At 56.6% G+C, this 15127-nt stretch overlaps 2 protein-coding genes across 2 annotated transcripts in view; both read left to right on the plus strand.

Annotated features, from left to right (window-relative positions):
- LOC113890087 (bone morphogenetic protein 8A) overlaps nucleotides 1-15127 on the plus strand; it is a 34064-nt gene that overhangs the window by 12129 nt on the left and 6808 nt on the right. Inside the window, exons 2-6 of the mRNA XM_027537701.1 lie at nucleotides 3555-3744; nucleotides 4175-4323; nucleotides 12145-12345; nucleotides 13049-13128; nucleotides 13611-13721. Of these exons, the coding sequence (XP_027393502.1) occupies nucleotides 3555-3744; nucleotides 4175-4323; nucleotides 12145-12345; nucleotides 13049-13128; nucleotides 13611-13721 (731 nt within the window). The remainder of the gene's footprint in view (nucleotides 1-3554; nucleotides 3745-4174; nucleotides 4324-12144; nucleotides 12346-13048; nucleotides 13129-13610; nucleotides 13722-15127) is intronic.
- On the plus strand, nucleotides 6278-8163 carry LOC113890086 (succinyl-CoA:3-ketoacid coenzyme A transferase 2, mitochondrial-like). Its single transcript, XM_027537700.1, has one exon. It carries the CDS (start codon nucleotides 6299-6301, stop codon nucleotides 7850-7852), a length of 1554 nt encoding a protein of 517 aa, XP_027393501.1. The 5' UTR covers nucleotides 6278-6298; the 3' UTR covers nucleotides 7853-8163.

Consider the following 15127-nt stretch of genomic DNA (forward strand, 5'->3'; position numbering starts at 1 on the left):
AGTGTGTCTTTGGAACTCATGTGTCAAAGAATAAATTCAGGATATTGCAAAAGCATGTTGCCAAAGTCCTCTCCATGGTTCCTATCAGCACCATATATGGGAATATGCACAGCAGCACTTACTTATTTCCTTCTCGCAGGTCATGCTAAGCACCCACGGACAAGCCCCCCAACCCCTTCCAATTCCTTGAGCCCAGGTCACTCTGTAGTTCACTTACAATAGAAATGACAGCCTCTAGTTTACTTGTCTTGTTTGTTTCCATTCTGTCTCCCCCATTAGACTGGAAACACTATGCATGCACCATCTTTAAAAAAAAAAATTAAATTTATTTATTTGACTTCACTTAGCTTCACTTAGCTTCACTTCACTGGGTCTTAGCTACAGCATGGTGGTGGTTTATTCACTAAGTCATATCTGACCCTTGTGACCCCATGGACTGTAGCCTGCCAGGCTCCCCGTCCATGGCATTTCCCAGGCAAGAATACTGGAGTGTGGGTTGCCATTTCCTTCTCCAGGGGATCTTCCCAACCCAGGGATCGAACCCGTGTCTCTGACATTATAGGCGGGTTCTTTACTGCCGAGCCACAGGGGAAGCCCCAGGATCTTTAGTAATCACATGTGGGATCTAGGTCCCTGACCAGGAATGGCCCCTGGGCCCCCTGCATTGAGAGCATGGAGTCTTAGCCACTGGACCACCAGCAAAGTCCTTTGAGTGGACTGTCTGGTTCTGTCTTGTTCACTGCTGTGTTCCCAGTGCTCAGAACAGTATGCTTTCACGTACAGTAAGAACTTGATACATTTGTTTATAAATTGCACTTGATAAATGAATGGATTAATAAATGAATGATGAGTACATTCGTTTAGATAACAATCACTCAAAATCTCCCCTTCCCCTCCACCCCTTGACCTTGGAACTGCTAACACAGCCTCTCACATCTTCGCTCAAAGTTAGGAGAATGCAAGTCAAACTCATCCCAAACTCCTACTGAACAGCCATTCCTCCCAGTCCATTGCCTGACTGTTTACAAAGTTCTTTCATGACCTCGTGAGGAAAGCTGGGCTGTCTCCTCATTCTCAGTTCACACAAGAGGAGACCAGGTCCAGAAGGGGAATGTCCATTCCTGGTTAGTTCAGGGACAGGCCTGCAAGGAAGCCCTGACCCCTGGCCAGAGCTCTCTGGGCTGCCTTAGGCTGCCTCCCTGGCCGAAGCACGCTTGGTCTGCACAGTTAACAAGGGGGACAGAGGTGCCAAAAAATATTTTCTTAGAACACCAACTTTTGGAAAAATCTCTCTCCTAACTCAAGGCCACAGGCACTGAAAATCCAAAGTGGCCTCTCCCTCCCTCCCCACTAACCCTAACCCTAACCAATTTCTAATGAAAATCATTTTCCTAAAAATGTCCCACCGCCAGCGCTTGCCTGGAACAGCTGGGGCAGGCAGTTTCCTGTTCGGGAACTATGGGGTGGGGGTTGGGTGGGCATCGCTTTCACAAACCCACAGCACGGAAGCTGGGAGCTGAGGTCAGTCCAGGGGAGCACATGTGGGCCCCCAGGTCAGCAAGGGAGGGAGGCCACAGAGCTTGGTGCCCATGGAGCTGGCAGGTCAGTGGTTGTTCCCTCAGTCCTGGATCCAACGTGAGTCAGTGTCAGGCCTGCAGACAGGTTCCCAGGGACCCACCTGTCAGCCCCCTCTGTGCCTTGGGGGCAGATACACCTAAGGATGCTTTGAGAGGGGTCTGGCACAGGGCATGGCTGGGCGACCCCTTTTCATTCTTGGGGTCACTCCCTGGAACAGCCAACAGCCTGGTCCTATTTCACCCTGCAGATCAGGGCTGCTTCCATAGCCACGTAACAAAGGTGGTCTCTGCAGTCACCTAATCCACGGAAATTGTCCCCAAAGCTGTGTATGTGTGTGTCTGTAGGGAGGAGGGGACTCGTGTGGTGATATTCATGGCGAGCATCACTCGGTGAAGGTCCAGAACCCTGCCCACCACGCCCTGCCTGTGTAGGAGGACCTGGATCTGCCCGTGTCATGCTGCCCACGAAACAGCCTGGCTCTGGGTGGGCATTTGCTGCGGGTCCAGCCCCCGTCAGACGATGGGGGTTCTGTTCCCTTCTCCCTGGTCTGGGGATGAAAAGCCCATCTCCTTGCCAAACACGTGTGTCCACTGGCCCCGCCCAGCACAGCTGTTTGCCCATCCCTGGACCAGGTCCTCACCGCGAGGACAGGAAGTGCTCCCACATCCGCCTCCAGCACCAGCCTGGTGACTTGTGGTCGCTGAGTCCAGTAGCCAGAGAGAGAATTTTTAAAAAGACTCACAAACATGTAATTAAAATCTCAGTGTTGGTTTTAGGGGAAGGCTTGGGGCGGCTCCCACCTCTGCTTTGTGGAAACACAGATTTTTAGTGTTTGAAAGTGACAGGAGGCTAAGTGAGACGCCCTAAATATACTGTCCTGGGCATTTCCGGCAGCTGGGGAAATGTGGGGTTTACTCCACTCCTGCGGTCTCTCGCCCAGACAGTGAGAGCAGCCCCGCCACCAGCCCGCCTCGGGTCCCTGCAGTCTGGGCTTTACCCTCGCCTCCACACACAGCTTCCACTCCACCCTCAGACCACGACCCCCTGCTGCCCAGAACCCTGGCCCTCCACTGGTCAGAGCACAGCCCACACTCTGAGGCCAGGATTCTAGCCCTTGCAGCTGGACCACAGCCAGACTCACACCACGAGCCCCAGCTCCGCACACCTGTGCATAGAGGTCCCCTCTGCCTAGAAAACCTGTCCTCCCAAGACTCCTTCCCGTCCTTCAAGGCCAGTCCAGGTGTCACCTCCTCCAGGAAGCCCCCTCAGATCATGCCATGGGACCCTTCAACTTCCCCCGCACTTGACACAGCATCTTTGGGAGCTGTCATCTTACCTCGCCTCTTTCTGGTCCTTTCCACATCTCCCTCAGGTCCCCCTCCTCCTTCCCTTTGTTCCTCTCCCCCTTTGCTGGGTGTTATGACTGTTTCTCCTTGCTGGTGCCATTGTCCCTCAGCTCTAGACCCTTACTAACACTGGTCCCTGCCTCTGTAGTGTCTTCTCCCTTGACATCATGGCACATCCACGCTCAACCCCAAGGCCCACAAAGTCAGCTACACGCCCAATCTCCCCTCACCTGCCATCCAGACACCAGCAGGCTCTGGGAGCCCTTGTCCCACTTGAGTACACTCAGTTATGTCTCTTTTCTGCCTTGGGTCTGAGTCTGTCTCCCCAGAGAAGGGACCTGTCCTGTACCCCATCTGTGGGTCCAGTAGGATGCTGAGTGGGGCAGGCTGGGTTTGGGGCCCGGGGGCCAGACGTGGACGCTGCCCTGCGGCACTGCCACGTGCCGGGTGCTGAGCCAGGCATCTCACCACACAGCTCTCGGAGCCCTCTGAGCACCCAGGAGACAGAGCTGAGACAAGCCTGTTCTCGAGGAGGGAGTCAGTCCCGCCCAGACTGCCCAGGCCCCTGGCTCCCTCCCTGGAGCCCGAGCCCGAACCTCGAGTGACCGCCAGCCCCACTCTGTCTTGCAGTGGAGCGTGATCCCGCCCTGGGCCACCAGGAGCCCCACTGGAAGGAGTTCCACTTTGACCTGACCCAGATCCCGGCCGGGGAGGCCGTCACAGCCGCGGAGTTCCGGATTTACAAGCTGCCCAGCACCCACCCGCTCAACCAGACGCTCCACATCAGCATGTTCGAGGTGGTCCCGGAGCAGTCCAACAGGTGCCTGCCCCACACCCCCACACACATCTGCTCAAATCTCTGTCGGAGTGTCTGGTCCAGCCAGCCCTGGGGTGCATTTCCCAGAAGACAGAAGGGGAGCTTCCTGGGCAGCCCACCCTCAGAGAAGAAAGTTTGGCCCAAGGCCTCGTCTCACCACCGGGACAGGCCAGCATCAGTCCTGGGTTCAAGTCCCCACCTTGCTGTCTTGGCTGTGGGACCATGGATGGGTCACTGAGCTCCTGAGCCTCAGTTTCCCCATCTGTACACAGGCTCTGTAACATCTTTGTAGAGTAGACAGTGAGATAAGGTCTGGAAGGCACCCAGGCCAGAGCCAGGCGGGTAGATGCCCCACTAACGGTCCCCCGGTGGGCACTGGAAACACAAAGGCAGCTGTGCCGGCCCTCGGTTAATTGTTCTTTCGTGTCCACAGGGAGTCTGACTTGTTCTTTTTGGATCTTCAGACGCTCCGATCTGGGGACGAGGGCTGGCTGGTGTTGGATGTGACAGCAGCCAGTGACCGCTGGCTCTTGAGCCGTAACAAGGACCTGGGACTCCGCCTCTATGTGGAAACAGATGATGGTAAGACAGGGCTCAGCATCGAACCTTCCCCTGGGGGCTCCTCCAAGGAAGCTGCTGGCAGCAGACACAGCTGGAGCCCCCTCATTTGGCCCCGGAGGGCTGGCCTTTCTCAGTGGAGGGGACTCAGCAGGTAGAGGACGAGGGTTCCTCAGTGCGGGACAACAGTAGGGCAGGTTGCTTGCCTTTCCAGGCCTCAGTTTACTCACCTGTAAAATGAGGATTCATGCCTTCATTCATTCATTCAGCAGGTGTTTGGGGGAGAGCCTCTTTTATCCCGGCAGTGGGACTAGAAACCCTGCAGGTGGGCCCACGTTGGTGTGTCTGAGGTGCGGCAAGGGGCCGCCGTGGCTGGAGCACAGAGGGCCAGGGAGCGACTGTGAGGAGGTTGATAGAAGTGGTCAAAATATAAAGTATGAAATCAGTATTATTTTATTTAAGAGCAATGGAGGCTGGCAGGATCTGATTCAGCTTTTTATAAAACAATCCTCCGAGACACTCCCCTGCATGGGGGTGTAGCCTCTCCCCCTCCTTCAGTGTGGGCTACACTTAGTGACCTGCTTCCAAGGTGTGCACAGGCTGAGGCAGTAAATTTAATTTATAGGGGAACCTCAGCAGCACCCCCTCAGCCAGGCGCTCGGGCTCCCATGAACACCTCATGTAGCTCCCAGACGAGATGAGAACCCTTTACCTCCGTGGTCTTTTTCCCTGAAACCCAGAACCCCAGGCTGACCATGAGAAAAACAGACACCTTGAAACTGAAGAACATGCCACAGAATACAAATACAAAGACAAAAACTGTCAAGGTCATCAAAACCCACAGGAAATCTGAGAAATTCACAGCCCATAGGCGCATAAGAAGTTGTGATGACTAAGTGCTATGTAGGACCCCGGGTGGGATCCTGGAAAAAGACACTAGAGAAACTAGTGGGTCAGTCATGGTGTTTAGTAAATAATAAGACACCAATGCTGGTTCATTAGTTGTAACAAACATTGTTCAGTCACTAAGTCCTGTCTGACTCTTTGCAACCCCATGGACTGAAGCCCACCAATCTCCTCTGTCCTCCACTATCTCCAGAGTTTGCTCAAATTCTTGTCCATTGAGTGGGTAACAAATGTACTATAGTTGTTTAAATGCTAACACTTCCCAGGGGAAACCTGGTCTGGGTGTATAACTATCTCGGTGTATTTTCTATGAATCTCAACTATGGTTAAATGAAAAGTTCATCTGTCTTACTCATAAAATAAAGACCCCCTGACTTCAGTCAGGAGAGTAGACTCTGGGGGACGGAAGTGAAGTCAGAGAGGCCCCAGAGCCTCACAGGGTCGAGGTGGGAGCTGGGGTGGGGGAGCTTGTCCAGCGGCAGGGAACGGAGGCGGGTGCTTGGAGGAGGCGCTGGTGACAGGGCTGAGCCAGTGGCTCTTTTTAACGGGTTTGGTGTTGTTCTTGCCCGAGGTGGGGACAAAGAGAGGAGGAGCAGGTTTGATGCAGGAAAGCAAGAGGTCTTCCGCGGGGCTGTCGTTGAGGCCCGGCTTGACATCCGTGGAAATGTCGTTTCTGGACGGGGAGTGCTGGGGACACAGGTGTTGGAGCCCGTGCCCCAGAGGTGGAATTCTGGGGGGTGGGCTGCGACGGGAGTAGCGCGCTTGGGAGGAAGGGTGGCGATGGAGAGAGCAGGAGGCCGGCGCCCAGGCTTCCCGGGAGGGACGTCGCCTCGGGGTCTCCCAGTCAGGCCCGGGATCCCTCTGGTCCTCCAGATGATCCAGGCGGTCCCGCCTCCCGCCTTCGCGGCCCGGGAAGCTCGGCCCCTCGGGCCCTCGGAGCGCGGAGACGGAGCGGAGCGGCGGGAACCAGCCGGGCGGGCGCATCACGGCTGGGCGCCCCCTGCTCTGTGACGCGCGGGCGGGGACGCGCGGTTGCCTCCTGTCCCCGCCTGTCCCCGCTGGGCCCGGAGCCCGAGCCGGAGCGGAGCGGACGATGGCGGCCCTGCGGCTCCTGGCGTCGGTGCTCGGGCGCCGGGTCCCCGCCGGCCGCTCGGGGCGCGCGCTGGCGAAGGGTGGCGCGTGCGGCTTCGCCTGCAGCGCCCGCGCACGCGTCAGGTTCTACACGGACCCGGTGAAGGCCGTGGGAGACATCACTGATGGCTCGAGGATCATGATCGGGGGCTTCGGGCTCTGCGGCATCCCGGAGAACCTGATAGGGGCGCTGCTGAAGACCCGCGTGAAGGACTTGACTGTGATCAGCAGCAACGTGGGGGTGGAGAGCTTCGGTCTCGGCCTTTTACTGGGGACCAAGCAGATCACCCGCATCATCTGCTCCTACCTGGGGGAGAACTCGCTCTGTGAGCACCAGTACCTGGCGGGTGAGCTGGAGCTAGAGATCACGCCCCAGGGCACCCTGGCCGAGCGCATCCGCGCAGGGGGCGCCGGTGTGCCCGCCTTCTACACCCCCACGGCCTACGGGACCTTGGTCCAGGAGGGAGGCGCACCCATCAGGTACTTACCAGACGGCCACATCGCCATCCTCAGCCAGCCCAGGGAGGTGAGGGAGTTCCATGGGCAGCACTACCTGCTGGAACACGCCATCTCCGCTGATTTTGCTTTGGTGAAAGGGTGGAAGGCCGACTGGGCAGGAAATGTCATCTTCAGGGCCAGCGCCAGGAACTTCAACGTGCCCATGTGCAAAGCCGCCAGAACCTCCGTGGTGGAGGTCGAAGAAATTGTGGACGTGGGGTCCTTTGCCCCAGAAGACATCCATGTTCCTAACATTTATGTAGATCGCATAATACAGGGGGAAAAATATGAGAAAAGAATTGAGCGTTTAACCGTCCGGAAAGAGGATGATGAAATTTGCACGTCTTCAGATAACATAAGGACACGGATCATCAAGCGGGCAGCTCTTGAATTTGAGGATGGCATGTATGCCAATCTGGGCATCGGCATCCCTCTCCTGGCCCCCAACTACATCAGCCCCAACATCACCGTGCACCTTCACAGTGAGAACGGGATCTTGGGCTTGGGTCCCTTTCCATTAAAAGAGGAGGTGGACGCGGACCTCATCAACGCGGGCAAGCAGACAGTCACCCTTCTTCCCGGGGGCTCTTTTTTCTCTAGCAATGAATCATTTGCCATGATTCGAGGGGGGCACATCAACCTGACCTTGCTGGGAGCCATGCAGGTTTCCAAATACGGTGACCTGGCTAACTGGATGATACCCGGCAAGAAGGTGACAGGCATGGGGGGTGCGATGGATCTGGTGTCCAGTTCCAAGACTCGAGTGGTAGTCACCATGGAGCACTGCAACAAGGCCAACGAACCCAAGATCGTGGAGAAGTGCACCATGCCACTGACTGGGAAGCGGTGCGTGGACCGAATCATCACCGAGAAGGCCGTGTTTGACGTGCACAAGAAGACAGGGCTGACCCTGATGGAGCTCTGGGACGGCCTAACAGTGGAGGACATCAAAAAGAGCACGGGGAGCCCCTTTGCCGTCTCCCCGAGCCTCAGACCCATGCAGCAGGTCAAAATGTAGCCCGAGAGTGAACCTCGGTCCCCAAGCGTGCGCTTCTGCCGTCACCTCCCAGGACTGCATTCCAAGGAAGCCACAGTCACATTTGTGCATTTCACCAGCATCTGGCCAGCTTTGTCCTGCCATCCCAGGCTGGCTGCCCCTGGATAGCCTAGGTTCTCTCAGGAGAGACGTGTCTTTAATTAAAAACCAGAGGAAAGCAAAGACTTTGACCTTGTATGTCCTGTGAATTCTGAGAAAGCTCTGCTCCCATCGCCCTCCTCACTGTCTGTGATATTTACATTAAATTCTATGTGGTTTGAGATGATCCCACAGAAGGGGTTTCACTGAAGTGCCTGTTGGCATGAATGAATCATGAACCATAGGGAAAGTGATGGGGGAGGAACAAATCCACCCAGAGTCTGCGTCTGGAGTTTCCTAGAACCATGAAAACATACACACGTAAATGTGAATTTGTGATCAGGAGAAATGCTGTCTTAAAGAATGACTTTCTTTTCCTTTGGCCCCTTTGACTTTCCTTTTGGACCTTTCGTTTTGTCCCTAAGATTTGTTTTCATTGTAGCCTCACCTTCTCTTCCCACTATTTTTCTCCTTCTTGTAGCTAAGCATTTGTCTCTCGAAGGGAAGCAAGAACGTCTAGGCAGCCAGTAAACTGGTCATAGGGGCAACTGAAGGGGGAGAGACTGTGAGTGCCGATATTCTGCAGGGAGGGCTCCTCTGAATAAACAGTCCAGCCGTGTGCTTCCAAAGGCTTTGGCTTAGGATGGGAGGGATCTAGAAACCTGACAGATGGACTTCAGTGGGTTTTCTCATCTCAGATCGTCCAAATCAGACACTGGACCCTTCCGCTCTGTCACAGAGCCTAAACTGGCCTTTTGTTCATACTCCCTTGAAACTCAAGAGAGGCAGAGAGGTACTTCATCCCGAATCCACAGTCTCACAAGCTAAACAGAAAAAAATGTGTGTGTGTGTGTGTGTGTGTGTGTGTGTGTGTAGGGTTCAAACTCAGGCCTGCCATGGAACTCAGGCTTTCTCAGTGTGGCCCTAGGGCTGCACAGGAGCTCGTGGGTAAGAACACGAAGCTCCAGCTGGTCAAGGAAGGCCTTTCGGAGAGGCTTCCCCGGATCCTCACCCTGGTGGGAGGCCCAGATCCTGCAGTGGAGACGTTGCACTTGAAGGGACAGCCACGGGGTGTCAGGGGACCGTCAGCAGCTGGGCAGGGGATGGGCGTCACTGGGTGGACGGTGCAGCACCTTCCGGGGCTTCTGGAGACGAGGACCTGACTGCCCTGGCTGTCGGGAGAAGTCTTCCAGCAGCAGCCAGGACAGGCAGAGGTTTCCAGAAGCAGAGCAGTGAGAGGGCTGTTCAGCAGTAGGAAGAAGGAAAAGCGCTGAGTTCCTAGTTCTGGTGAAGGAACAACCCGTTGGGACAAAGGCGCCAGGTCACAGCTGGCTTCCCTCCCAGGGCCCCCAGGTGCCCGGACTGCCCTTCAACATGGCACAAGGGTGCCATCCATGGCAGCAGGCTGAGGAGGGCAGGGGCTTCAGGGAGGCTCAGGTGGCACCCAGGGCAGAAAGAGGCCTTGGGGAGGGATGGGAGCGACCTTGGCCTGGCCCAGGGGCAGGGGGATGAGTGCCCGGGGATGGGACGGGCAGGGGAGCTACCATGACACCCAGGCCCTGATGGGGGGGACTCAAACATGGGGGAGGCTGGACATGTCAGGGTTCCGCCTGGCCCAGAAGAGCAGCATCTTCATCCAGGTCTGCAGTGGGGGAGGGAAGGCCACAGTGTGGCCCCCATCTCTAGGCATAGCCACACATCCTCGTCCCCTGCATAGGGACAGCGTGCCTGCCGGCACTCTCACAGCTCAGGTCTAGAGCGGGGACTCTGGGCCCCAGAGTCTCCTGGAGTTCCTGCTCTGCTTTCTCGAAAGGGTCCTGCCAAAGCCAGGCAGCCTGGGCGCCACCACCTGGACAGTCCAGGCCTGCCCTGTGACCCCCCCTCTCTGTGCCCAGGAGACCCCAATACCAGACAGTTGCACAGAGAGAAGCCTACAGTGGGCCCAGCCTTGGGTCATCCAAGGTCTCCCTGGCCCATCTATGGACAGGGCTCTCCAGGAACTCACAGGACAGGGGGCTGCACACACAGGCCCGGAGGGTGACTGGGCCGAGGTTGCCTCAGGTGTCCACTGGGGTGCTCCACTCCAGTGCCACGTAGCCGAGAGCTGTCCACCTGCCCACATCGCTCCATAGGCACCTCCTGGTGCCCTCAGGGCCTTTCCCTCTGGGGAGGGGCTGCTGTGTGTCTTGTGACTTCGCTTCTTCACAGGCCGGCTCTTCCTGTCACTCTCTCTTGTCGTGACCCAAACTCCCCGAATGGCTTCTCCCTGGGCCCCTTCAGTGTCAGCTCCTTTCTCAGCAGAGTCATCTCTGCTGAGCCCTCTGATGGGCCCACTGCGTGTTGTGGCAGGTGATGTCATAGGTCAAAGGTTAGTCTCTGGTCAGTTGGTTGTTGTCAACTCTGGCCCCTGGACTTGGGCGTGAAGCACAGCCGTGTAAGGGCTGACCTTTGAGGCGAACTGTGTGTGGGGCAGGCAATGTCCTTGCCACGTCGTGTGCAGTGGAGATCATGAGACCGACCCGCTAATGTGTACATTTGCTTCATATCAACATGCCTGTGTGTGTTTGTGTGTACACACACATTTATGTGCACGTGTGTACATGCCTGTGCATCAGTGTTGCAACACTGGGGTGAAATGTACGTGGAAATGGGATGCTCCACCTTGTGTTTTAAGAAATGTGACAGTGAGCTTGTAGTCACATCCCTGTGGTTTAGTCTGAGAAAATCCCATCAGGAAAGGAAATGACATTTTCCCTTTATGGAAAAGGAAAAGACAGTCTCATCTTTATGACGAGAGCCAGGAAATAAGCTAAATGTCTTAAGATGAACTAACATCTAAATATTCAGATCTACTCAAAGGAATTTTATCTATTTGAAATGTTCATAGTTGAGACTTAAGAACCGGGAAAATGTTTAGGTGGAAAAATTTGGGGAAAAATATGGACTTCTTTGTTATGCGGAAAATTTTTTTTTAATTATTTTATTTTGGTCGTGTGGATCTCTGTGGCTGTGCATGGGCTTCCTCCGGTTGCGGCTAGCGCAGCTGCTCTTTGTTGTGGTGCCTGAGTGTCTCGCTGCGGTGGCTTCTCTTGTCTCAGAGCACAGGCTCTAGGCACATGGGCTTCAGCAGTTGCAGCTCTATGCTCACAATTTAACATGAAAAACGAAAGCCGAGAAAGAATGAAAATGGTGTATTGTAGTGCGGAAGGGGTTTTATATTTTTCCTAAGTTTCTTTACAGTTGTTTTTATATCACTTTGACAATTAAAAAACAAGAGGTCACTGGGAATACAAACAGGTACAGGAAGATAGTTTTATTGGTGGAGCTGACTTTTCCAGGGATAATCAGTGTGTTTTTCCTGCATCCTCAGGCTTTAAGCGGATGTGGGTAAAACTCCACTTTTACAAGCATCACTGCTTTGAGGCTAAAGCCCCAGTTGTGTCTCTGCCCTCAGGCTTTTCTCTTTCTTCCTTTTTAAACCACACACCTGGTGGCTAAGAACATAAGTGGACAAGAACTTGGGCTCTGGGATTAGATGCTTGTGTTTGAACCCGACTCTGGGACTTGGGGTAAATGTCTCTGCCTGCTGAGCCTGGGGTCTCCTTCGGAGGCTTCAGGGGACGTGAACACCCTGTTCTTGGGTGGTGTCAGCAGAGCAAGCACTGAGTCCGGGTCACCTCCCAGCCAGGAGCTGTAAATCCTACACTGACCCCCAGAAAGGATGGGGTGGGAGCTCGAGCCCCACGATGGAGTTGTGACCCTGCCTCTGACATCCCTGGCAGTGGGGCTCTGGGCCGTCACTGAGCAGCTCTGTTTCTGGGTGAAACAGAGCTTCACGGTCCAGGGTCACCGTGAAGACCGGCTGAGATTGTCACGTGAACGGACTGAAAGTTGTTCACCTGCGTGCCCTCAAACATCACTAATCCTCACCCTGTGCTGGCAAGGCCCCTCCCTCACCCCATAGAACTGCCTGCCCAGGCAGGAGGCAGGCTGAGGTGGGGAGGTTGAGGGGCTGGGGCTGGACTGGGGACTCGGGTCTTCAGAGGAGGAAACCCAGGCCCAGTGGGTCCCCCAAGGCCTCAGCCTCGAGCTCCTGGCCCGCCCAGAGAGGTCCCCGCTGTGTCCCTGCGCAGTGCCCACCCTCGAGTGACCCCTCTCTGCTCTCTCCATCTCAGGGCGCAGTGTGGATCCTGGCCTGGCCGGTCTGCTGGGGCGACAGGCTCCGCGCTCCAAACAGCCTTTCGTGGTCACCTTTTTCAGGGCGAGCCCCGGCCCGGGCCCCGCCCGAGCCCCTCGGGCAGTGAGGCCCCTGAAGAGGAGGCCGCCGAAAAGGACCAACGAGCTGCCGCCCCCGAACAAACTGCCGGGGATCTTCGGTGAGCCTGGGGATGGAGGCGGACACTGAGCCTCTCTGGCCTCAGCGCGGTCAGGCCGACGGTCACCCTGCCGCCTTTCCTGACACCCTCTGCCCTGCCCCCTGCGGAGCGACCCCCCCACAGTCTCCGGGGCTCTGAGCATCCACCCTTGCTGCCCCTGCCACCCCAAAGTCCCTTCTCTGCCCTTGGGAATCAGCAGGCCTCGCCCTGGTCTCTGTCAGAACCAGGGGCCCCTGCAGGGTCCAGGTGTTTGTGTGAAGGTCACCCCACCAGGCTGAGCCCCGCAGGATCAAGGCCACCGGGGGCCCTTTCCTTCACGGGAGCCAGCCTTTGCTTGACCTTAATGGGAGCACATGTCCTGCGGAATGGGCATGGCAGGAGAGGTGGGGGAGGTCGGGGTGACTCCGGGGGGGAAGGAGGTGGGACCGCTGGATGGCCGAGGGCCCCCGGGGCTTTTACTGGATTATCAGGACCCCACAGGCTGAAAGTCAGGGGAGGCTGGGCTGAGTGTGAGGTGACTGCCACCAGAGGGAGCCATCGAAAGTTCTTGAACTGGGTCATGGCACCAGCAGAGCTGCAGACATGGGCTTTATGAGACCAAATGGGTTAGTTTCCCAGCATTTATTATTCAACAAACGTGCGCCTCATGGCGTCCCCCACCCTGGGAACAGCAGCCCAGCAAAGCCCTTGCGTGTCCCCGCAGACGACGTCCACGGCTCCCACGGCCGGCAGGTGTGCCGTCGGCACGAGCTGTACGTGAGCTTCCAGGACCTGGGCTGGCTGGTGAGTTCCGACTCTCCTTTCCAAAATGACTGTCCCCACCTGTGTCCCAGGGGAGGTAGACCCACAGAGAACTTTGTCTTTATTTTCCTCTGTTTTCCAAGTTCTCTAAAGGGAGAAGGGAAAAGGGCTGTTTTGTAAAACCATGACTATGGAGACTGAGTCCTCAGCCATAAAATGTCCGAGCTGCAGCAGGGAAGCTGAGGCCAGGGTGGGCAGTGCCTCTGGCGGGGCTGTGACTGGGGGCAGCGGGGGAGGACGCAGCTGCGCACTGACAGCGTGTGGAGGGGACGGAGCTCGTGTCCAGCTCTGTTCACCGAGGGACTTCAGTGGATGTCTGACCTGGACGGGGTGGCACTCTGCCCCGGGAGGTGTCCTGAGGCTGAGGGAGGGAGGGGGCAGCCCTGAGTTGTGCTGTGACAGGTGCTGGATGAAGGGCTGGGAGGGCACGTGGATGGGACTCACCTTCTCCCACTACCCCCCAGGACTGGGTCATCGCCCCCCAAGGCTACTCAGCCTATTACTGTGAAGGGGAGTGCTCCTTCCCGCTGGACTCCTGCATGAACGCCACCAACCACGCCATCCTGCAGTCCCTGGTCAGTACCTCGCCCTCCTGCCCGGACACCTGGGGGAGGGGTTCGCCCTGGGGAGGGGGCGTGCAGCCAGGAGGTGACGGTGGACTGCTGTGTTAGGGAGCCTTCTTCATGTGGAAACCCAGCCTGTACGTGCAGTGAAATCCCACGGCCGTACAGAGACGGGTCCCTGTGTGGCCACTCTGTATGGAGACCCTGCGTCCCACGAACCTGAACAGCGTGCAGCAGGCTCTTGCTGACTGGTGTGCACACATACACACGTGTGCACTCCACGTGCACACGGGGGACATTCACATCCATGGGGTGGGCCTGCCTGCTGGTGGTCAGAGGCACTGCACGTTCATGACCGGTGGGCATCCCACACGACTACCCGTGCCCCAGGTACACACATGTGCACCGCATTCACTGTCGAGTTTGGCCTCCTGGGGACACACACCCTGGGGGTCGGGCTGAGTTACACACGTGGAGGTTCTGTCCTCTCCCTGCACTAGAGTCGCGGGCTGCCCTGTGCCCTTCTGGCTTCGGCTTCCCCTCCCGGTCCTCTCCTGTTGTTTTTCTTCCGGGTCCCTCTTGCTCTTTGTCTTTCTACAGATCTTCTGATGCCCTGGTGTCTGGGGTAACTTTAAATGCTGGAAGTTTCTAGTAGGAACATGGTTGAGGCTGCTTATTGCTAAGTGTTTGCAGTGGCTTGTGTGTGTGTGTATGCTGAGGCTTATTTCTAGAACGTTGACCTGGGCACTCTAGTTAGAGGCTGTTCAAGGTGTTGCCAGAGTGAGAGTGAGTGAATTAAGAAAGCAGCCTGGACGCCTGGTAATGCCTCCTTTCCCAGTGGTCACGTGGGGTTTGCTCGACACCCCTTCCTCCAGGAGCCACCTTCCTTGCAGAATCTCAGGGGTGATGAGCAGTGTGTGGGCTTCTCTCTGCCCTGTGAGGGGGGCACAGGGTGATGACGGCGCTGCCCCTCCCAGGACTGGTCCCCTGGCTCTGCAGCGGCCCCACCCCTCAGCCTCTGAGCTGTCAGTCAGCAGGAGGGAGCGCCAGCTCTGTGCTCGGTGCTGTCAAGGCAGCGGCTGCCCTCTGGGGAGGCTGTCAGTGAACACGAGAAGAAAGGACAGCCAACACCATGGGTCCCCTGAGGAAGGGAAGACTGGGGTGAGCTGGGTGGGCTCAAGGACCCTGGCTTGGAGGGGAGGAGGATGAAGGGAGATGATGTTGGGGGGAGGCAGGGCCTCTCCCATAGGCTCGGCAGGTGGTAGATCTAATCCCAAGTAAACTGAGGGGCTGGAGTAGATTTCAGAGAAGCAGGGCCTGATCTGGGCACTCTCTGGAAGCATCTCTGGCAGCTGCAGGAGGACAGACCATGGGGTCGAGGGTGGAGGAAGCAGGGAGGAGTGAGGAGCTGCTGTGGT

Source organism: Bos indicus x Bos taurus, chromosome 3 (genome assembly GCF_003369695.1).
Source record: "Bos indicus x Bos taurus breed Angus x Brahman F1 hybrid chromosome 3, Bos_hybrid_MaternalHap_v2.0, whole genome shotgun sequence".
NCBI lineage: Eukaryota > Metazoa > Chordata > Mammalia > Artiodactyla > Bovidae > Bos > Bos indicus x Bos taurus.

What these genes read in the sequence shown, in the direction of transcription:
- LOC113890086 (XM_027537700.1), top strand. Translation starts at nt 6,299, where the DNA reads ATGGCGGCCCTGCGGCTCCTGGCGTCGGTGCTCGGGCGCCGGGTCCCC.